General features: G+C 38.6%; 1 protein-coding gene across 1 annotated transcript in view; it reads left to right on the top strand.

The window, feature by feature from the left end:
- The window catches only part of pitpnc1a (phosphatidylinositol transfer protein cytoplasmic 1a), a 57,129-nt gene that overhangs the window by 15,350 nt on the left and 16,737 nt on the right, over nucleotides 1-25,042 (top strand). Inside the window, exons 2-3 of the mRNA XM_087809843.1 lie at nucleotides 14,705-14,853; nucleotides 23,509-23,597. Coding sequence (XP_087665969.1) covers nucleotides 14,705-14,853; nucleotides 23,509-23,597 — 238 coding nt within the window. The remainder of the gene's footprint in view (nucleotides 1-14,704; nucleotides 14,854-23,508; nucleotides 23,598-25,042) is intronic.

The raw sequence follows: 25,042 nt of genomic DNA, 5'->3' as shown, positions 1-25,042 counted from the left end.
CAGCAGTCGTTACGTCCTCTGCAGCTAAAGGAACAATAATATCCTATGAAATGACTGAGGACGAGAGGATACAGTCGACCAGCTCTTTTTTTTCCTTCACGATACTGTATTGATTTTTAATTTATCGTTTGTTGTTGGTTTTGTTCGGCTTTCAAATCATATTGTATTTCTATGATGGCAAGAATGTTTTAATTGTAAGAGATACTAATGTCATTTATGTGTGTTTTCTTAAAAGTAACATGAAATTCTCATCTAGTAGTTTAAATAAATGGTCACGCCCCTGGTGCCTCTTTTCCTTGAGTTTCCTTTTGAGCTTTGTATTGTATTTCTTTGGGCTGTAGCTGTTAAATGTATTGCAACTAGTGGTTTAAGAAAATATCAATACACTTTAATATTAGGGGGGGTTTTTCGGGACACTTTATCGATATTTAAAAGCACTGTGTTCTTTTTTATTAACAAATAACATGCAAATATTCACTGCGTTCATTTTAGTGTTGCATTTTAAACTTCGGCCGCTAGGTGGCAGCAGTCATTACGTACTCCACAGCGAAAAGACACAATGAAACCCTTTGAGATCCCGCCGATGACTGAGGATGAGAGGATACAGTGACTCCAGCCTCTTTTAAAGCTGATGTTTGGACATATTTTGGTTTCGAAACAAATGAAATAAGTTACGACTTCGTCAAGAGTCATGTGGTCTGTAAATACTGCAACACCTGAGTCAAGTACTCCACAATACTACAAATATATTGTACAGTATCGTAATGTATAGTATCATTTCCCCTGTTTCGTGATACGTATTGTATTGATCTTGCCAGTACACACCCATAATCCAAACAATTTAAAGTTGTACATGTGTCAAACTTATTTTAAGGGTTTTTGAAGTGTTATACTTTTCAGAGAAACGCTTGTTCTAAATTCTCGACACCACCTCAGCTCGTGTGACCTTTTCCGTCGATCGAGCGTAGGTCAATGTTTTCAAATATATTGTGATTTTTTTCCACCCCCTGCCGAATTCCAAAGTAGCAGCAGAACATCTGTGCGGACAAGCGAACCCTCGCCAGCACATGTACACAAACAGCCGCCATCTGTTGTGTTGCGACTGAACTTTCCCTTCCGCGGCGTCACGGCAGCATTTTTGCAAACAGCTGCCACGACGTGTCCTCGTCTGAACGATGGCGAGCGTCTCATTCAATGGACCTGCTTTTGCTTCTTCTTTGTGCGACACGAGTCGTGCTCGCTGATCACAAAGAAACTCACACCTCGAGCACACGAGTGCACTGAGAGCCACTTCATCATCAAAGAGAGTGCTTATCCCGGCTGGTTCCTATAGCAACCATCACCCTTATGTGTGTTGTGTAGGTTGAAGTATAAATAATAATTATAATTATTTATCAACACTCCCAGAATCCAAAACATTAAGGATTTTATCTCTTTTAACCCTTATTTTATCTCGGGAGCCAGAGCCAGAGACACATGTGTTTGTGGTATCCTTTGTGAATGACCTCCATGGCTTCCATAAATGCATATGCAGTGGTGGAGGTCGTTCACCTTTTAGCTACTATATTTTTTAACAGGACGTCTAGTATTATTATATTTTGTCGTATTAGCTTCACTTATTTCAAGGTATGCGTTAGCGTGTTTTTCGATACCTTAGTCGTTAAAATGGAGTAAACTTCGTATTCCTTCCGAGCAAAAGCCTATGTGCTTAGCTTCATTGGTGTCCGTAGAATTTTTATTTAAGCATTTTAGCATTTAAAGTGTATGATTTTTAAATATAAAAATTTACTTTTTGGCCGTCTTACGGATTTAGCTACATTTTCGATGAAGTGCATTAGCTGCTTATGTGTTTTTGCTACGTGAAAACTTTTTTTTTTGTGAGAGCACATGAGCTAAATTCAGACTTTTTAGTTTCACCTTTGACCTGTTGCTGTAATTATTTTCTTTTGCAACATTAGCTAACTTTTTATTTTATTAGCGACTCTGTTAACTAGCAACTTAGCTCTTTCAGGACATTGACCGTGTTAGCATTTCAACCAAATCAATAGCTATGTTAACCTGAATCTTTATCTGATATGACGCGGTTTGACTTCAGAGCTCTTAATTAAATGTTTAATATTTTAGATAAAAATCAGTTTTCACGACACGTCTCTCTCAAATGTTTAAAAAAGATTACATTTTCTTACTATTAGAAATAATAATCTTGGTCTATATTTGACATTAAATACCTTTAATAAGTCTTTATGACTAATCTTAAAGCAGATATTGTAATAACTTTTGTTTTTTATTTACATCGTGACATCGAACACTTATATTAGAATAAGAAACTTTTTGACCGGGTTTACAAAGAAAACTTAATAAATTAAAACTTTTTTAACACTCGAGGCCTGATACACACACACAACCTCACACACTCGAGAGAAAGCTTGAGGAAGTGAATCCTTTTGAGGACACTTAAAACCAACACCAATATTGACCAAGGTGAGGCTGGGGTGTGTGTGGGGGGGTGTAGGTGGCTCTTCCTTCTTTAGGGGGTGTCAGGTGATGTTTGGATGAGCTCACTCCTCTGATGTTTAGGAATTCAGGAGGAGAAAAAAAGGTTGATTTACTCTCGAGCCTGAGGTCGAGAAAAGTTCTAATAGAACGAAACTCCATTGAGATAATCATGAATTAATATTATAGTTTTATTATTAATGTAAAGGTGAACGGGGGCTTTGAATAACTTTGACCCTGAGATAACACAAGGGATACCACAAATGCTTTTGTTTTCGGGGCTTTGGAAAACGTTGACCCAGAGATAACACAAGGGATACCACAAATGCATTTGTTTCCGGGGCTTTGGATAACTTTGACCCTGAGATAACACAAGGGAATACTAAAAACACATTTGTTTTCGGGCTTTGGGTCACTTTGACCCAGAGATCTTAAGCCCCACCCACTTTGTTTTTCTGGAGCTTAAATCTCGTTTACCATAACCACACCCACCCTGCTGGGACTGGTCAACCATCTCGGTTCGTCACCGCCCGTCATCAGTCCCGGAAGTCTCCACCTCCAAGGGACTCGTTGTACAAACAAAGCGGGGCGCGATTACAGCTGGCCGGAGAAGGAGTGAAGCCATTATTACGTCATAATGGACTCTCGTAACCTCTCTTTCGCCCAGAATACAGATGGGAGAGTACTTTATAAAGTATTGGATCGAGATGGAGTCCAAGGCGGAAGCTTTTATGCCTTCTTTTAGAAACCAAATGAAAATAGATGAAGACAATTTCAAGAGTTAGTCGTAAACAAAGTAGCAATTGAGAGACTTTGATGTTGAAAAGAGTACGGAAAATGTTTTTACATTTTATATTTGTTTGAGTTTATTTGCCCGGACGTCTTTAAAAACGATTTTCAAGTAATTGATCTTCGACACAAAGCCACACATGAACTGAAGTGTGTGGATCAGCTGAGAAGACGCCGCGACCGTATAAATAAACTCCAGATCAGAGGTCGAACGAGGTCGCGACACACACACACACACACACACACACACACTTTTTTTTCCGACACGACAAGGTCTCATGAGTGTTTTCCACGAGCATCAGCTTCTCCTCCGGCGGCTGGTGTCGCAGGAGCAGGAATAATGGGGCGTCAGACGGAGAAGGTGATGCAGGGTGTTATCTCTCGTCTCTTTTTCTGCGACTTCAGCGACTTCACGAGAAGAAAGTCTTAAGTGCAGCGAGCGCTGATGCATAATAAATGAGATGGATTTCCCTGAGCAAGAAATTCAAGTTTTTTTTTACCAAAACAGACGAGGGTTTGGGACGAAGAGCTTATGTAAGCCGGAGACTTGTTTGTCGCGCGGCTACGGATACGGGAAATATTTGATGTACGATGTCTAGTATAGTATTATCGCTCGTTTAATCCGTCTTTTATTCACCGGAAGTTTCATCTTTTACTTTAAAAGCTTCTGAATAATGATTTATTTACAATTATCAGGAAAATATTCACTGAGTTTGTTGATTTTTTGTGTTGCAATATTCAGTCGTTACGTCCTCCCCAGATAAAGGAACAATAAAATCCTTTGAAATGACTGAGGACGAGAGGATACAGTCGACCAGTAGCTATTTTTTTTAAGATATTGTACAGTATTGATACAGTATGTGGAAAAAATATAGATATTTTACTGGACACTGGATGGCAGCAGTCATTATATCCTGCACAATGCTCAATGAAAGATCCTGGTAATGACTGGGGACAAGAGGATACAGTTGATTTCAGCAGCTTTTAAAGCTGATGTTTTGACAAATTTTTTGGTTTGAAAGCAAATGAAATCATTACCTAGTTCGTCAAGAGTCATGTGGTCTGTAAATTCTGCTACACCAGAGTCTAGTACTCCACAATACTACACATATATCCTTGTTACTACAGTATCTCAATATATCGTATTGTGCCTGTATTATTTTGGTTTCAAACGAATGAAAGCAGTTACGACAATCTTTTTCAGAATAATGTATCAATATTTTTTTCTCTTTCAAATACTCTTACATTTTTTACCATAGTTCTTCTTTTGTTTGCAGTTTAATAAAGTGTGTTTAAAATAAAATAATTCATTTATTTAATTTACAAATAACATGAAAATGTTGTTCATTTTTGTGTTGCAATTAAACTTAAGGTTGCTAGATGGCAGCAGCCATGACGTCCTCCGCAGCTAAATAAAAAATACAATTCTTTGAAATGACTAAGGACGAGAGGATACAGTCGACCAGCAGCTTTTTCTTTCACGATACTGTATTGATATGCATCACTGTATTGATTTTTTTTTTTGGCTTTCAAATAGTTTATATTACACTACAGTGTGTATAAAACAATCTTATTTTTCTGGAAGAAAGATGGCAGCAGGCATTACGTCCTCCGCAGCTAAATGAACAATGAAAGATCCCGGTTATGTCTGAGGACGAGAGGATACAGTGACTCCAATTAGCTTTTAAAGCTGATATTTGGACATATTTTGGTTTGAAAACAAATGAAAGCAGTTACGACTTCGTCAAGAGTCATGTGGTCTGTAAATACTACAACACCAGAGTCAAGTACTCCACAATACTACACATATATATACTTGTTACTACAGTATCGCAGTATGTTGTATCGTTGTCCCTGTATTATATGTATTGTATCACTAATAAACACCTCTAGTAAATACCATTTTTAAGTGTAAATACAGACTAATACTTCTATAATTTTCATAGTCGAGGCAGAATCACATAAATTCACTTCAGCTCAGCACAAGCAGGGCAGGAAAGAAAAGTCAAATAGCATTCGGTTAACTTTCCAAATAAAATAACAAGAAGTGTTTGAATGAAGACTTTGTTGCAAGTTGCCTTATCTATCACTTCTACTATATATTCCCACATTTGATGCGTTTAATCTATTATTTATGCAGTTGAATCTTGTTTTCTTTTCATTTTCCTACCATGAACCTACTTCTGGGACGACTCGATTCAGGAGGAATAAATAAATATCTTGTTTTATGTTAGAGAACCGGAAGAAATGCTGATTAAACCAGTGATTTGTTAGTCGTTCTTCAGCTAGTTTGGCTTCAACAATGCACCGGCACGCTAAAAATAATGTGTCTTTATTAGGTTGTGCTTGTGTGGAGCGTGGGAATGTTAAGATGGAGCATTAGTTTAAGTGTGACTTATTTTTAATGCAGCTTTGCTGGAACTCTGAGACCTTGGCTCGTGTCTTATCATTAGATCTATATCCCCTTTTTTTTAATCCCAGCAGATTCATATTACGTTAAGATGGGGAAGTCGAAGTGATTTAAGGAGAAATAAAAACATGTTTTTACTTCCGTTAAGAGGAAAATGATGACAATCAGTGTGACACAGAAAATACTTTCGGCTAATAATCCGTTGAGCGGTCGAGCGGCGCGAGTCGAGGCGAGGAAGATGAAAACCTGAATGGAGGAAGAATTATGTAACGTTTGGTTCGGTGACCTCAGACACTGCAGAGAAAACATGAAGGGGGAACAGAGGAGGAGGTTTACTTCCTCTCTCGCAGGGATCAGCATTAATAAGTCATGTGTGTTCGCGCCGATGGCTTTAAATCGCCGTATTCTGACACCTGCAGCCCCGACGTGGCTTTGAAAAGATGACGAAAGAAAGCGTTTTCTCATGTGTGTTAGAGGAGAAAATGTCGATAGATCGCAGTGGGTTTTGTTTTTCGCGATAAGGTTTTGATACACAACCTCTCTATCGATTTATAAATCATTATTTTTACAATTAGTTTAATGATTTTTTGATTTATATTTCAATAAAGTCTGTATATTATCTATTTTAATTTACATTAACAGGCAAACATTGACAGTGTTTGTTCATTTAAACTAGAGGACACTAGATGGCAGCAGTCATTACGTCCTGCGGCATGAAAGGAACAATAAAATCGTGTGTGATGACTGAGGACGAGAGGATACAGTGGCTCCGGCAACTTTTAAAGCTGATGTTTTGGACATATTTTGGTTTCAAAACGAATGAAAGCAGTTACGACTTTGACAAGAGTCATGATCCAGGCTGAGGCTCCGTAATCAAAACCCTTACAGTACAGATTTGACCGATAAATAGGTCACGAATTAAATAGTAACAATCAGTTGACGAATACTAACCAGGGGTGTTAGTAAATATCGATACGGCGATTCATTGCAATTTTCTTTTTCATGATACTATATCAATATTCCAGAGTAATGCATTTTTCTTATTATATTCTGTTTTTATCATAGTTAATTAACTGTTTAAATTTCAATAAAGTGCAATTTTTTATTTTTATTTATAATTAACATGCAAATATTCACGATGTTTGTTCATGTTTGTGTCGCAATTACAGTTCCAGCCGCTAGGTGGCAGTTAATGTGTTCTTAGCGAAAGCAACAATGAAACAGTGATCCTGACAATGACTGAGGACAAGAGGATACAGTCGACTCCAGCAGCTTTTGAAAGCTGATGTTTGGACATATTATAGTTTAAAAACAAATGAAAGCAGTTGCGACTGAGGACGAGAGGATACAGTGACTCCAGCTGCTTTTAAAGCTGATGTTTGGACATATTTTGGTTTGAAAACAAATTAAAGCAGTTACGAATTCGTCAAGAGTCATGTGGTCTGTAAATTCTGCAACACCAGAGTCAAGTACTTGACAATACTAACAAATATATCCTCAATCCTATAGTAACGCAATATTGCAACATATTATATCGTGACCCCTGTATCGTATCACTAGATTCTTGCAAATACACTGCACTCATTTGCCTAATACTTCGCTTTAACGCTGAAAACTTGAAAATGTTTAGATAATTTAATATGTATGTTAATATGTAACTTTTTATTATTAAATTATTATTAGATTGTCTATATATATATATATATGTATATATATATATATCCTTGTTCCTACAGTATCACGATATATTGTATCCTTGCCCCTGTATTGTGATACATTATCGTAAATGTATTGTTTTTGATGGTTAATAGTCTTATTATACATTTCTTATTAAACATTTTTTGTTTACAAAACCAAATATTTTGACTAAAACAACAGTCGTGTTTATTTTCATCAGAGTTCGGAATCGTTCGAGTTACACTTTCCACGGAGTCAAGAATTTAAGCCTCATGAAGTAATGTTTGATGAGTTTATCTTGAAAGTTTTCTTTTTCCCTCATTAGCTCGAGCGCGGAAGAAAAATCCAACGATTCAATAACCTGCGTATATAGCTGGCAATTTAATTACGACTAATTAAAGAGTTTTTATTTTTCTTGATCCCGCGATGCATCACCGTGGCAACAGCCCGACCCGGAGCTGTGCTTGAGTTCTTAACAAGCTCAGCGGGCGTCATCACCCGCCTTCCTGAGGTGGAATCAGAATCTGTGCCCGACTTCTTCTTCTCAAGCGTTTTTTTTTTTTTTCCAATATGGCCGTGTATATGTGAGGGGTTCGGGTTATGATGGGGGGGGGGGGTGGACCTGAATCTCCGTCGCCCGGGAGTCAGACACTCAATAATAATAATGACTTCTGTTCACTTTTGTACCGAAGAAGAATCTTGGTTCGTGTTTTCTCTTCACGCTGCTCTCAGCCGTGGATATGTGTGAAGCTTAAAAAAACATTTTCTAATTATCACTTTCAAACTGTTAATCCGTTTGAATTATGCTGTTGATTTCCAGTCACCTGACGAAGCCTTCTGTCGCACCTGCTTTCTGATGTGAAAAGATGACATTTTAAAGTAGCCATTAGCTTGCTGTTTAACACACGGTTACCTGCCTTAAAGCAGCTCTTCCTTTATTTATATTCCATATACTATGAAATGATTGGTGTGATTTTGAACAACTTTTTAAGCATTTTTGAGCAACTATTTTTTTAAGGAAGAGAAAATGTAAAACTAACCCAAAAAAAAAACCACTACATTTTTTTGTAAAAACAAAATGCACACTTTGTGGAGACCCTTCAGTTTTCAAGACGATCTTCACCAGATTACACTTCATATTTTGAGTAAACAAGTGTGTTCACACTGATCAGTGTGCGAAAATTTCGCACTCAAATTGCCGGAAAATTGAGTGTGGATCGATCCACCCTCGACAGTCGCCATCTTAGTGATGTAGATGCCGCTACGTCTAGAGCTACGTCGCTAAACCGAAGATACGTAAATGACGACGTATCTTCGGAGCAGATACCGACGTAAATGTCTTGAGAAAACACTCGTTTTATCACAAAAACAGCACAACAACAATAATAACACAATGAAACACAGCTTAATAAACGGTTTTGATTGTCGAAAAGCACTATCAAATTTAGGCGATGGTGTTCCAACGGGCGGTTGGAATCAGCGTTAAAAAGTAGCAGAAGAAGAAGCTGTCGAGTCATTTCCTGTAAGTGTGTAGCAGCAGTGTTTGATTTGAGACAGTACTACACTGACAAAATTTGAGCACTGCGCAAGTAAGTGCATTGTCTTACAAGGTACTGTAAAGCAGTGCGCAATTTGAGACACAGGAGAGTCAAATTCAATTGGCGTCGATAATAGATAAAAAATACTAGACTTAGCTTAGCATAGCAATTAATCATTATAAAAAATGATTATACACAAGATATAAACAAAATGTCCAGGTTGCCATCCAGGACCAGGTTTAAACTAGCCAAACTGATGAATGCAAGTTACGATACAGGTGGCAACGATATGATGTATTGCGATAGCGTAGGTTATATTTGTAGTATTGTCGAGTACTTGACTCTGGTGTTGCAGAATTTACAGACCACATGACTCTTGACGAAGTCGTAACTGATTTCATTTGTTTTGAAACCAAAGTATGTTCAAACATTATCTTTAAAAAGCTGCTGGAGTCACTGTATCCTCTCGCCCTCAGTCATAGCTGGGATTCTTGTGGGGGTTTCATTGTACCTTTAGTTGTGGAGGCCATCTAGCGGCCGGAAGTGTAATTGCGACACAAAAATTGACAAATGTTGTATTTGCTGTAAATAAAAACATCTAAATATGTTTATTTTATACACACGCTATTGAAATATACACCACAAAAGAACAATAAATGGACACAATGTTGTTGAATATTGATAAAGCATTGTGAAGAAAAATATAGTGAAGTTTAACATTGTTTTCCAACGCAATCTGTAACAAATCCCGTCGTCAGCCAAGGGTTTTTACGGCCAACTTGCGAGGAGGTTTTCTGGTCAGGCGTCCAGTGAGGAGGCGACCACGCACTCGTCAAACTCTTTTATCGTAGCGTGTAACTCTGGCTGCCGATCATCATTTTGAAAATAATTAACGGATTGACGTGATTTAATGATGCTTTAATTACCGGACCCCCGAGGGCGTTTATTAAATGACCACCGGTGTGGCCGGCTGTGATGTCTTTGTCACGAGTGACACACACACACACACAAAAAAACGCCGACATCAAAACCGGCAGCAGCCATTTATCTCGCTCGCACAGTCTTGCGGCGAACAAAGTACTCGGCGCCGTAATTACGCTGCCTGTGGTTGGATTTTAATTACATGTTAGCGGCGTGTTGTCTTGGGCACACGAGTGTCGGCGTGTGCGCTCGTGCACTTTGTTATCTCGCGCTCGCACACGCCACGGTTCGGGCACAATGACCACGGCGAGCTGCCGCCTGCTGTCGTGATAACACGGCTGTAGAGAGAAGGACGACTTCCAATGATGTCGCCGTGTTTGCCCGAAGCCGGACCAATGTTTTCGTGATGGTGACTGTTCTTGGTATTGTTGTTTTAAGAGTTTTTCACGAGGTGGTTTGGGAAACCAATGCAAAATACTTTCTTCTCTTTATGTTCTCACATTAATTATCGCCTCGATCCATAGGTGGCCATTATCTCGGTAATGAAGATGATTATATCGTGTAGTTATATATACGATTTGTATTTGGAGCTCTCGATAAAATGTTTTCTGTATAATCTCTCTCCGGTGCTTCACTAATTGTAGTTATTGAAATATTTTATTCAAAGGTTAAAAATGAATCACAAAGAGTTTTACATATTAGTAGTTAGGACAGTGTATTGACAAGATTCTGCTAATGCGATACATTGCAATACTGTAGTAACAATATAATTGAAGTAAAACTGTCAATACTTGAACACGCTTAACATTAGCTTACTGAATTAAAACTGAGGAGGGATCTATATTTGTATTTCACAAAAGACGAAATGCAAGCGAAATCGAGTAAATATTTGCTTGTTAATTGTTCATCAAAAAGATTGCATCCTCTAGTCCTCAGTCATCTTTCAGGATTTTAATATGATTTTGATGTGGAAGAGGGTTTGACTGCTGCCATCTAGAAGCCAGAAGTTTAATTACAGTAAAATGATCAATTTCTTTGAACATTTGCTTGTAAATTGTTTATCAAAAAGATTGCATCCTCTAGTCCTCAGTCATCTTGCAGGATTTTAATATTAATTTGACGTAGTAGACGTTATGATTTCGCCATCTAGAAGCCAGAAGTTTAATTACACTAAAAGGATCAATTTATGTGAATATTTGCATGTTAATTGTTAATCAAAGAGATTGTATCCTCTAGTCCTCAGTCATCTTTCAGGATGTCACTATTTCCTTTAACGCCGAAGATGCAAAGACTTTTGCCATCTAACAGCTAGAAGTTTAGCTACACTAAAATGAACAATTTCCGTGAATATTTTCATGTTGTTTGTTAATTAAAAATAATCAAAAATATTGTATCCTCTAGTCCTCTAGTCCTCAGTACTCTTGTAGGATTTCACTATTCCTTTGCCGTGGACGACGTTATGATTGCTGCATCTAGAAGTTTAATTACACTAAAATGAACAATTTCCATGAATATTTGCATGTTTACTGTAATTTAAAAAAAAAATCCTCAGCCCTGTGGAATATCAATACGGTTATTGTGAAAAAATTATATATATTATATATATGAATTTAAGTTTATTACCAATATTTCATGGTACAAGGAAATATCCTGATACCCTCAATTATTTATCACTTTTCCTTTGAGATACTTGTATTTGGTACGAATTTTATTTGCATTTTCAAAAAAACTAAAAAAAAATTACTTACGTTATTAACTCTTATTGCAGGACTTAGAGGTCGAGCAAGTGAATGACTTTTAAAACTTCCATAAATGCACTTCACCAAAGTTCAGTCATCGTTGTTTAATTCATCAATACGTGACATTTTTCGGCAGTTTTTAGAGAACAGACTGATAAACATCGATGTTCATGTAACCTTTTTGGAAGATTTAAAGATAGAAGAAGAAAGCAAATAATGAACACCGAAAGGATACTGTATACATGAAGTTGGTTAATTGGTCCAAGAAGGTCCAGGGTTTTAATCCAATGGGGTTAATGGACTGTAGCGTTCTCTGTCCACCCACCTCTCCCAGGACGACCCGTGACTCTGGTCATCCAGGTCCAGATGTCAAAATGGTCCAGAAAAGGGCCGAGACGGTGCAGGTTTTTGTTCCAACCAGTCAAGCACGTACAGTTGAACCAATCAGGCGTCTGAAGACAGTACAATTAATTGTCAGTCAGGTGTTGCTTGTATAAGCCGACACCTGATTGGTTAACTCATGTGTGCTTGACTGGTTGGAACAAAAACCTGTACCGTCTCGGCCCTTTTCTGGACCAGTTTGACACCCCTGATTAGACCATAGACCAGGGACGACTTAAGCTTTAGCCCCAACTATAACCCTCCAGTGAGGATTCACGAGAATCCGAAAAGACATAATAACGACAACGGTCGGCATTGACGGGTCCAACAATCTAAGGGGGGGGGGACACGAGTTCACCTCGGCTGCTAATCCCCGCCCAAATCCCGGGTTATCTTTAGACGTGAGCGAAGTAAACATCCATTATTCATTGCCACTCTTACCTGAACCACTTCCTCAACCCCCCCCCCCAAAAGCCACTAAAGGAGGCTTTCTAGAGAGAGGACTCGCATTTATCAGACACAGTTCCTGAGAGCCCGGAGCGTCTCCGCCGGGGGAATGTTTGAACACAAGTCCCTGTCCCTGAAAGATCAGAGTTTGTAGCGTCAAAAGTGGTCGAAGGATACATTGAATTTCATTGCTTTTATATTTGGAAACGTTGTGAGATGGTTTGTTTGCCGGGGTCCTCCACTCCCACACATCTCCTCTTTCCATTCCAGGTCTTTTTTTGTGGCCGGGCGGGTTCAGGTCCGCCTCCCGGACCCTCCGAAACAGTTGCTTTGTTAGCGTCTGCGTTGAGAGTCCAATCATAAACGAACCTTTGCATTCCAGAGGGGTCACATCGGATCACGGGTCTGCAAATAGGACGACCCCCCCCCCCCCCCCTGTCGGAAATCTCCCCCGATCCAGGAGGTCCCCCCCCCCCCCCCTCTGCCCGGTCCTTCTTCCGAACGTATGGAAAATAGTTGCCGTGTGACTGGGCTGCCCGTCAACCCCAGAAATGACTCTGTCACATGGCCAAGTGGGTCAGTCGGCGATGAGTGACAGATTGCGGGGGGGGGGGGGGTTGACAAACGGTTCACCGTGTGATCGGGTCACCCCTGGGGCGGACCGGACCGGCCGCTGCCGTTGTTGCTATTGTCGCGCGGGTCCAGTGTTTACCCGGGACAAGGCTTTGCCAACGTGCTGCCGACTGATCCTTAATCCCTGTCAGGTCCAGGTGCCACGAAGACAGAAGCAGGACCGTCAGCCCGGGATTGTCGCTTTAGCTGAGGACGTGCAGACGCATGAATACAAGCTCTAATAATACGGTAAAGATGGAAAGAAAAAGTCCATAAGATTTGACCGAAAACTCCAACCACCTTACCAGGCGTATTGTTTACTAGGCAGGTACACAGTGGCGCAGTGGTTAGCTCGTTGCCTCTTAGCAAGTAGGTTGCCGGTTCTATTCCAGGTCCAAAGGAAGGCAAATTTTGACCTTTCTCTGCAAAGTTTACTCCGGGCACTCCGGTTTCCTCCCACGGTCCAAAAACATACAGAGGTTGATTGGGAACTTTGGGGAAATTGTTCGTAGGTATGAGTGTGTGAGTGGTTGTGTGTCTTTGTGTGTCTTGCAACAGATAGACTGGTGTTCTGTCCAGGGTGTCCCCTGACTCTCGCCCTAATGAAACTGGGATACGCTCCACCCTTCGACGCCCACAAAGGATTGAGCGACACTGAATTGAATTACGAAAAAAAAAAAGTTTTACTATGACCTCAAATGTTGAAAAAATAAACATCTCAATACGTCTTTTTCGTATTTATAAGATTTTATTAACAAAGTTTGATAATGAAATGAAATATAGTTGAATAAAAATTAAACAATGCGCATAAAATACAATTACTTTTAACATGATTTGTCTTTGTCTACATGTCAAAGATGAAGAAAATTTGTTAGACAACAAATAAATATGCAATAAAAATATATATAAAGTCAAGATAAGAAAAGGTTGTTTTTTTTTGGCCTGATCGCTACAGATTCCAAAAAATAATGCGGGAGCTTTTAAGTGTTTTAAAGAAATAGAAAAAAGTTTTTAAAGACTTTTAAACGGCTGTAATATGCTTTTGACCCTTGTGTTATCTCAGGGTCAAGGTGACCCATACCGTATTATCGGAGGCCAGGGAGGTCGTCCACCTTGACCCAGAGACAACAGAAGGGATACCTCAAACACATTTGTTTTCGGGCCTTCGGATCACCTTGACCTATAGGCAACAAAAGGGATACCTCAAACACATTTGGTTTCCTAGCCTCCAGGGATAACACAAGGTTTAAGGTTTACTCTTAAATACATTGTGTATATAATATATTTTATTAACAGCTTTTGTAATAATATACATTCAAACCTTCCTTTGAATGATAGTCTGTCTTTTTATGCTATTGTATCACTAACATTATCACTAGCGTTTTCTACCCTTTGAGGACGAATAAGATCAAAACATCCTTCAGGCTCTTATTTCTCATCAAGCTTGATTTATTTTTTTAACTGTCCTTCTATCTCCTCGGCACCAGTTGTTTCCTGGAGTTTTGTCCTCCGGCTCGATGATTAATCCTTCCATCGAGGTGTTTTTATTTATCCCTTTCGCTCCGTTATTCACTCCATTAACGCTCCGTTCCTCCTGCCCTAATTTATCTCTGCGCATTTCCCGTGAATACACATCCCTGTCGTTAATAAATCCACTCATGAATACCGACCAACAAAGTTTTCCTCTTGTCTTTCAGTACCGCATCGGGCAGCTGTACATGATCAGCAAACACAGCCACGAGCAGAGCGAGCGCGGCGAGGGCGTGGAGGTGGTCGAGAACCAGCCGTACAACGACCCGCAGCACGGATCGGGCCAGTTCACCGAGAAGCGGATCTACCTCAACAAGTACGTGTCGAAGACGGCGCCGCCATAGCTAGCTTACTTTACCCACTTACTTTAGCCTCGGACCTCAGACGGTAGAGTTGTCGGCTCGTGACCCGAGAAGTTTTAGGTTCATTCGATGAGATTGTGACGTTGACTGACTGCTCTCGATGTATGAGCTGGCGCGCTGCGTCGCGGCCTACTCCCACCAGTGTGTGAGTAAATGGGTTGAATGCATAAAGTATATAACGTTTCATCGTGTAGCTTAAACGGTCAAGGGTGCAATTCCTCCCGCCTAATGTCAGCGGGTCGAAAACCTGCTCACCGTGAAATTGAAAAAATGATTTACTCTTATAGGGTTAGGTGTCGTCCGAATTTTGATCGATTCCGGGTTTCCGATGTTCTATTATTTGTTAGCGTGTGACGCCTTCACGTAAGAAAGGACCTGATGGAATTTGGTTCCTGAAATTGAAATTTGAAACTTTTGAACAAATCTTTTGGAAAATTCGGGAAGTTCGTCCCAGCTCTCTAATCGATATTAGGGCTGTGTATTAACAAGAATCCAGCGTTACGATACGCATCACGATATCTGACGATACGATATATTGCGATATATCGCGATACTGTAGGAACATGGATATAATGTTTCTTTTAAAGAAACAACATTTTTTTTCTGGCTTTTCCAACAAAGAAAAGTGCAAATACTTTCGCTTATCAAAAGTATTTGTAGGAAAGTGTTTCTTAAAATATTACTAGAAAATGTAAAATTATATTAACAAAGAAGTGTATTAACACAAACAACCTGGAGCAATATCCAGTATCTGTCAGTGTTTTTTATTCTTCATTTTTTAACTTTAAACTCTGTTTTAAAGACAAAATAAGTCCGAACATCAGCTTTAAAAGCTGCTGTTAAATATATATTTAAACTTTGAAATAACATTTTACATTAATTAAGTCAATTTATTTATTATTTTTTGTTAAAAAAAAATCGTTTGATCTGTGATTAACATGATTTAAAAGTAAGTTAGTTAAGTGTTTAACGGTGTTATGACTAAACTAAACTTGTTCAATGTATTTTTGTGTCATCATTGATCGCCCGGACGTTTATTGACGTCACACAACCTTTATTCAACGAGTATTAAACACAAACTCTATTCATTGAATGAAGTCAACATTAACACTAACAAGAACGTTTGTTTATCGTTGACTTTCACGCTTCGACTGGAAGTTTCTCTCGTCTCTACAGAACAGCAAAGTTAACGGCTTTGTTTTGTTTCGCGTTTCTTCGATTCTTTGTCGCTTTCCTTTTTTAGATGTTTAATAAAATTAGTTCTGTTAAATCCTGTGGAGGGATTTCTCCTCCAAACGGCTGTTAGCTCTGCTGTTAGCTCTGTTGTTAGCTCTGTTGTTAGCTCTGTTGTTAGCAACAGCTGCTAAGCGCCGGCACGTGATGTCAGAGCAAATATAGTTGTTTTTTTTATATCGATACAGTGCTACTGAATCGGGAATAAAAATATCGCGGTGTATCGTTGTATCGATGTTTTATTACACACTTACGAGATACTCAACCCTACTCTTAGTACGGTTCAGGTTTTAATTTGAGACGCAACACAAATAATACACGACTATGTTGGTTTTCCCTCCGTATCTGTGAGGTGCAAGAAGGTAACTTGTTGCCATTGAGATGTCAACCTGGTGATGAGGCACGACTTGTTTGAATAGAAAGGTTTGCTTTTGTAAGCGTGTCCTTGATACATTTTCTTTACACACATTCATTGATGAATTTCTTCCGTGTCGTGATCTATCTCACCGTCCCGTTCTTGTCGTGCAAAAAGTCCAGAAGCCGAATAATCAATGAACATCTCTCGCATTCGATCGATGGACTTGACCTTGCGGGCCGAACCAATTGAATTCTAACACTGTATGTTTAAGTTACTATCTACTTAACCCATTTAACAACCTTTGCGGATAATGGGCTTTGAAGCCAACCTTATGTCCGGTTCGTTTCCGACTCTTTACCCGAGGTTGCCGGCAAGTCGGAACAGAATTGTTTTAACCCAGAAACCTCTTATAGTGTTTCTTGGGGAAATAACAAGTAATACAGTGACATATAATCTCTCGAGGGTACAAATAACTCTTGATCAAGGAGACTATCAACCTTCAACTGACTTACATCAATGTGGAAGAAGTTTTAATTACGCCTACGTAGCTCATGACTACCATGTGACCACCAAGATCAGGAAGCAGATACGCGGCAGACCTCTGTGGATGTCTAAGAAGAACCACATGAATTCAGTTCAGCGCAGTATCGGCAGGTGTTGAAGTAAAAAAAAAACGGTACCCAGAATACTTCCTTTTTTAAATGAAATTGTGTGTTTGTATTCACTGTTGGGTTAACCATCAATTTGAACTTTATCACTGGGGGGGAAATTTTGGTAACTTTGCCCAGGAAACGGAAAGCAATGTGGGTATTTGCAAAGCACAGAAGGGGGCGCAACAACCCTAATAAATCTATTTTAAAGGCCAGAGTACGGGGCTATTACTGTTGCTAAAGCTTTGTAAATGCAATGAAAGGATTTGCAAATGTATACGTGTATCTGTAGAGTGATCCACAAATTCGTAACTCAATTTAGATGGATAGAGGATGGATAGATGGACAGATGGATGGATGGATAGATGGATAGAGGATAGATAGATGGACAGATGGATGGATGGATAGATGGATAGAGGATAGATAGATGGATGGATGGATGATAGATGGATAGAGGATAGATAGATGATAGATGGATGGATAGATGGATGAATATGGATAAATGATATATAGATGGATGGATGGATGGATGGATATAGATGGATGGATAGAGGATAGATAGATGGATATAGATAGAGGATGGACAGATGGATGGATGGATGGATGGATAGATGGATAAAGATAGATAGATGATAGATGGATGGATGGATAGAGGATAGATGGATGGATGGATAGAGGATAGATAGAGGATGGATACATGGACAGATGGATGGATGGATGGATGGATAGATGGATAGATAGATGGATAAAGATAGATAGATGATAGATGGATGGATGGATAGAGGATAGATAGATGGATATAGATAGAGGATGGATAGATGGACAGATGGATGGATGGATGGATAGATGGATAGATAGATGGATAAAGATAGATGATAGATGGATGGATGGATAGATAGATGAATATGGATAAATGATATAGATAGATTGCTAGATGGATGGATGGATGGATGGATGGATGGATAGATAGATAGATGGATAAAGATTGATAGATGGATGGATGGATGGATAGATAGATGAATATGGATAAATGATATAGATGGATGGATGGATAGATGGATGGATGGATGGATATAGATAGATGGATGGATGGATAGATAGATATGGACACGAAGACAAACGAGCCGCGGACATGACATCAATAAAGTTTTACCTTACCTTACCTTACATGACTGTTGCAAATGTTCCGTGTGCAAAAAGAGCAGGTTTTTCAGTTTTTTGGAAGTTTGTGCAAACGCTTGACTCGTCCGTTTTGATAGATGTGAGCATTTACTTGTTCTGAATTACACGTTTACAAATCCAGTTACACACTCGTGAATCAAATTACGCATTTCGTGGATCACTGTACAGGAACACGTATACATTTGCAAATCCTTTTCATGCTTTTACAAAAGTTAGCAACAAAAATAGCCCCGTAGCAGAAGCTTGTTAGAAGAAGTTGACCACGTCTATGTATCAAGACTTCACTGTTTCTTTTTCTCACTTTTCGATTTGATATCTTCAAACTTTATTCGAGCACGACCGTCTTAATCCTCGACCCTAAAGTTATTTCCCTTAATGTCGTCGTCCAGGACCCAAAACTCTGCTGTTGTTTTTATCAAAGATGTTTTTTCTCGCCGCGATGATGAATCCCTCGGCCGAGGATGTCTTTATTTATCTCGTTCCTTCGATTATTCACTCGATGCTTCGTCCACCTGCTTAATTTATCTTCGCACAAAGTGAGTCATCTCGCGCCGCGTTCTCGCAGCTCAAATAAATTTCCGCCGGCATAAATAAACCGCCTATGAAAAGTAATCTCGCTCGGAACTTATGAGGTCTATTAGCCAGATTGGACTCAACGTCGAGCCAAGAACATTTCAGGAGGACCGTCGTGACTGAGGGGGTGCAGGGAGGGGGGGGGGGTTCGCCGGAAGTTGATGGATATTTTAGTTTACCGACTGTTACTTTTGTTGTCGATCTTTTCATGCAAATGTCGTGTTTTTTCGTTTGAAATATGCGGGAATGCTGAGAGGAGAATCAGCCAGAGGGCGATCTGGTCCATCTACTGTAAAGTGTAAACGCAGCAGTCGCTCATGAAATATGATCGTGAAACCCATATCTTAGTCCTAGAGTGCTAATGAAACGGATACTGAGTGTGTGTTTGCGTGTGTGTTTACGTTTGGCAAGACATTTTCACGTTTATTAGTCTACATTTTACGACGTCCTCCCCTCAAAACAAACTTCACCGCAATTCATTGGTCGAGAAAACTTATTATAAATGTCTTGTTTTATTCTGTTGTATAAGAAAGTTACTGTAGTAACAAGGATATATTTGTAGTATTGTCGAGTACTTGACTCTGGTGTTGCAGTATTTACAGACCACATGACTCTTGACGAAGTCTTAACTGCTTTCATTTGCTTTCAAACCAAAATATGTCCAAATATCCGCTTTAAAAGCTGCTGGAGTCACTGTATCCTCTCGTCCTCAACTATCAATATTTGCTCCAATTTAGTTTGACAGACATGGAATGCCAGGAGTGCCAAAATTGGGTAATAAAAAGCAATTGGATGGCAAAATTCTGGTGATACAATACGTACCAAGATACAAGGACAACGATACAATATATAGTGATACTGTAGTAACGAGTATATATGTGTAGTATTGTCGAGTACTTGACTCTGGTGTTGCAGAATTTACAGACCACATGACTCTTGACGAAGTCGTAACTGATTTCATTTGTTTTGAAACCAAAATATGTCCAAACATCAGCTTTAAAAGAGTCGACTGTTTCCTCTCGTCCTCAGTCATCGACGGGATGTCACAGGATTTCATTGTAGCTTTAGCTGCGGAGGACGTAATGACTGCTGCCATCTAGCGGCCGGAAGGTTTATTGAAACACAAAAATGAAAAAAATGAAGTGAATATTTTGATGTTAATTGTTAATTAAAAATCGAATTATTTTATTTCTAAAACATCCAACAACGTGAACCATTAAATCACTATGGTTGACAAATTGATTATTATCTGAAAAACAAAATATATGTGAATATTTTTTTGAAAAACTAAATTAAATACAGTCTTGTGGAATATCGATCAGTATCGTAAAAAAAATATATATTGCAATATAATCGATATTTTCTAACCCTCTCCTCCATTATTTCCTTAAATTATTCTTATACAAGCAAAGTCTTAATTACACCTAAATATCCTTCTTTGTCGCTTCAGTATTAACGTAGGTATATACAGTTTTTACGTATATATATTAACACTTTTTCTTTGACTGGATACACCTATCTTGATAGATACATCTACACATGTATAGATAAATATATATATTTTAACAATCTCGCAGAGAGAGATTCATATTTCAATGAAACATCCATAAAAACACACATAATGTCTGACAAAATACAAGAAATACAGCCTTGAGAAAGATGATAGTCTGGATCTGCAGACCAGAGAATTTCACCCTAAAGGAATTCTTAAATGAAAGGTTGTATCAAGAGAACGATTTTAAAGAACTTTTTTTTTTTATCAGTTTGACTCTTGAGGAGGACGGAACGTTAGCGAAGGTTTTTGTCGTCTTGTCGGAGAAGTCAAGTGGACCTTTTGGGAATGTGTTGAGAGAGAGTGTTGCTGTGTCTCAAATCACATACTAGCGTACTAAAAGTTAGTATTTTTAGTGCGTTAGTGCGTCTCAATTCTTAGTATGTGAAATTTAGTGCGCCATGCACACTAAATTGGCGTACTAACACGCCCACAAAACTGAGTATGGTTCGATGGACACTAACCACACTAAACAGCCGCCATCTTAGTGACGTTTTAAACGGAAGTTACGTCATATATATATACATATATATTCATATACTTACAGGTGTATTTTCAGCAGCAGTAGGAGGATAAACATGTCTTCGCTGCTGATACCAGTTTAAATATCTCGCGATTATTTAGATTCTGATATTTTTTCTTTATTTCTTTTTCCAAAGTTGCAAAACGTTCTGCCAGCAGGTGTTGGCGATAGCGTTCAAACAGCTGGTTGAAACATCATTAAATAGTAGTAGAAGAAGAAGCTGTCATGTGATTTCCTGTTAGTGTGTAGCAGCAGAGTTTGATTTGAGACATACTATCTGTGGAGAATTTGCGTACTAGTTAGTACGTACACTAAACTGATGCATACTAACTTCTAGCATACTAAGAGTAGTATGTGATTTGAGACACAGCATGTGTGTGTGTGTGTGTGTGTGTGTGTGTGTTCCCATAGGAAGGTGTGTGCGCGTCATGTGCAGGTGTGTGTGGGCAGGAGGTCAGATTCGTTGCTAATTCAAGCGGGCGAAACTTTCCCCGCCTGCTAACCACCTGTTGGCGAGCGAGCACCTGCTGTCCACCCGTGAATCCACTGAACTTGAATTCATATATAATTCTATTGAATTAAACACAATTATATAAACGCTTGTGTTTATTGTTGGAGGAAGAATTTTGCTGCAGACAAGATTCCAAAATGCAAATGACGACATATTTGATTCGCTCTGGCGGCGACGGCGTCGGATTCGTCGACCAGCGCCAGCAGACTTGGAACTGGCGGCTCGTGCCGCTGCCAAGCAAAGCAAATCTCACAAATCGGAGCATTTAGACGAGCTGGCGGCTCGCGCTTCGGATTACAACGTCAACAACGGCCAAAGAAAAGAAGCGAAAATTCAAAATGTAGTACATTTTTTACTCACTTGTTTTTTTTACATATTCAAGAATATGAGTTTAAGATTTATCTATAATAAGTTACTTTACTTTTAAAGAATAGGGATTTGTTTTGGCGAAGATACGTATCATGATACAGGGTCAACGATACGATATATTGTGATACTGTAGTAACAAGTATATATTTGTAGTATTGTCGAGTACTTGACTCTGGTGTTGCAGAATTTACAGACCACATGACCCTTGACGTCTTTTGTTTTGCAACCAAAATTGACCCAACATAAAGTTAAAAAAAAAACTGCTGTATCCTCTCGTCCTCAGCAACACGAAACAGACCTCTAAAAACAGAAAAATAAAAAAGATATTGTGATATTTAAGTTTATCTGATATATTAGGTAACTGCTTTCATTTGTTTTGAAACCGAAATATGTCCAAACATCAGCTTTAAAAGCTGCTGGAGTCACTGTATCCTCTCGTCCTCAGACGTCGCAACAAGAATAAAAAAATGTTGTTATATTTAAGTTTATCTGATACATTAAGTAACTGCTTTCATTTTTTTGGAAACTGAAAAATGTCCAAACATCAGCTTTAAAAGCAGCTGTATCTTCTCGTCCTCAGTCATCGCCGGGATCTTCATTATTCCTCTAGTTATTGAGGAAATAACGAATGTCGCAATCTAGCGATCCAAAGGTTTAATTGCAACACAAAAATGAACAAACAACATGTCTATTACATTGTAATCCTTAAAAAAAAAGGTTTCTTTACAGAGGAAATTCTCCAGCCCCACAAAAAACACTTATTCCTGGTATAAAAAATTGAATTATTTAGTTTTACACACATTTTCTTATATATATCACATGAAAGATAATTAAATAGCATATGATTTAAATGAAAAAATAAGAAAATTGATACAGTGTCGTGACAAAAAACATCGATATTTTGTCACCTCCCTAATAAAGTGACGATATATTAAAGAAATAAGTGTCTCTGCAGTTAAAAACAGTATTATATTCAGCAATTAAACCCGTTTATTCTCTATGCTCGAGATACGAGTGGCAAATGAAAGTTAAGAAAAAGAGACAACGTCGAGTGTGTGTTTTCGGTGCCGTGCGAGGACACGAGGCCACTAAAGTAAACGAAAATCTTCTCTCGACTCTTGTCAGATAATTGACAAGGGAGGACGAGGATGATGGCGCGGAATTAAAGCTAATCCTCGCCTGGTTTTACCGCGTATTATCCAAAAACGCGCTGAGTAATCCATACTGATGTTAGAACGGAGACTCAAATCCCTTCTTTCTTTTTTTTTTAAACTTCTATATTTCATGACAAAAAAAAAACAAAAAACCTGAGCTGTGACTTTTATTTATTCATTTAACCAGAGACGAACTGAGGCTCAGTGGATGAATCAGAGGTTATTTAAGAGTTGATTTTACTTTTTTTTTTTTCCACTGGAGCCATTTCCATTTTGAAGGGCTGCCCCGGTGGTGTCGCCGCCCTCGGCATCTCACCTCAATTCTCTGCCGGTAATAACCGGTTCACTGTACATCCTTTGCTTCCTCCGGGGAGGGAAGAGAAATGACTGTAATCAGGTTTTGTCCGAGGACACGTCCACGACCTCGTCTATTTAAAGAGCGAGGATTTAAAAAAAAAGTCCTTTTGTTCATCATTTTTCTGTCTTTTTTTTGTTGTGTTCCAGCAAGCTCCCCAGCTGGGCCCGGGCGGTGGTCCCCAAGATCTTCTACGTCACGGAGAAAGCCTGGAACTACTACCCGTACACCATCACAGGTATTGTACATGGAAATACTACTAAGTTTGCGTTTAATTGTCGCTCATATTCTTCTCGAGTAAATCGCAATAAGAAACTCAAGGGATCGTGAGTGAGTACAAGCAGTACCAACACATCTTGTTGCCATGGTGACAGAGTCCCGGCTGATCCAGATGTGGATCCACCGGCGTGAAAAGATCGTTTATGGCTTAAGCTTCCGATCGTTTGTTCTTTTTTCCCCACAAATATGGTTCGATATCGGGATGTACCTATGATTCAGATCACGTTGTGTTCAACTTAATTAATGTTTAAATACGTCAAATTAAATTGTACACTTATATTAATACGGAAGTATATCAGTGCCATCAGAATATTTAGTGGTTTTTCTTTATTAAAATGTAGCATTTCTTAAGCATTTAATTATTTATTTTCTGACGGTTGATTTAAATTAGTTGATTTTGTATTTATTGAAAAATTGAGTTTAATTTTTTAATTAGAAAAGTAATTTGCAACACAAAAATGAACAAACACCATGTCTTTTTGATTGTAATCTTTTTTTTAACATTTATTTGATGGAGATTTTAAAAAGTCTTCCTGTTTTTTTTTTGTTTTTTTTTTTTTTAATTTCGAACTGCAGTACTCTTTCTCACCTAAAGGAGTGAACCGAGTAAAAAAAATCAATAGTAAATCAAGGCAAAATCCAAATTTTATTGCTGTATTTTAATGAAAAACACCCCGTATTATTTTTTTTTAAAAAACCTGCTACACATATTGGAAAAAAGAATGCCACGCTTTTCTTTTTCCAAATTAAAAAATAGAGCAAACGGAAGGTTTAAAAGCTGCTGGAGTCCACTGTATCCTCTCGTCCTCAGTCATTGCCGGGATTTCATTCTTCCTCTATCTATGGAGTAAATAATGACGCGACCGGAGGTTAAATTGCAACACAAAAATAAACAAACTTCATTTCTATTTCATTGTAATATTTGATATTATAAATCCAATAATTTAGAAATAAACTTACTAAAGTCAATATTTTTGAATTTGTAGCCTTTTAAATTAAATCTAAAAATGTTGCTATAATGGTGTCATTAATCGCTGACGCTTCTACTTTGTCATGTGATCGTCTGCGTGTCGCGTGATTGGACGTAAGTTCGATCATGTATCTTGTATATTGTACTATATTCTAATGGTACTGATGTGGTTCCTGATATACGTATTTAAAATACGTGATGAACCTATGTTGGCATCAACTTGAACCACGATACCAGGATGTTGAATCCATTATTAAAGAATATAAAAGTACTTATTTAAGATACATTTCTACCTTAAAGTAGTTTGTCTAGCATTTCTTTTTTCGGCGTCTATGGTTGAAGGTTTTCTTGCCACTATGAGAATGTGGTTCTGAAGTTTGAAAAGAAGCGATCAGGAGGATCTTCTCCTCCATCTGTCTGGACCGTCGGCGACA

This window comes from Callionymus lyra, chromosome 15 (assembly GCF_982586985.1).
Source record: "Callionymus lyra chromosome 15, fCalLyr1.hap1.1, whole genome shotgun sequence".
NCBI lineage: Eukaryota > Metazoa > Chordata > Actinopteri > Syngnathiformes > Callionymidae > Callionymus > Callionymus lyra.
Note: the sequence above shows the minus strand (reverse complement) of the source record. Positions and strands in the feature narration are given on the sequence as shown.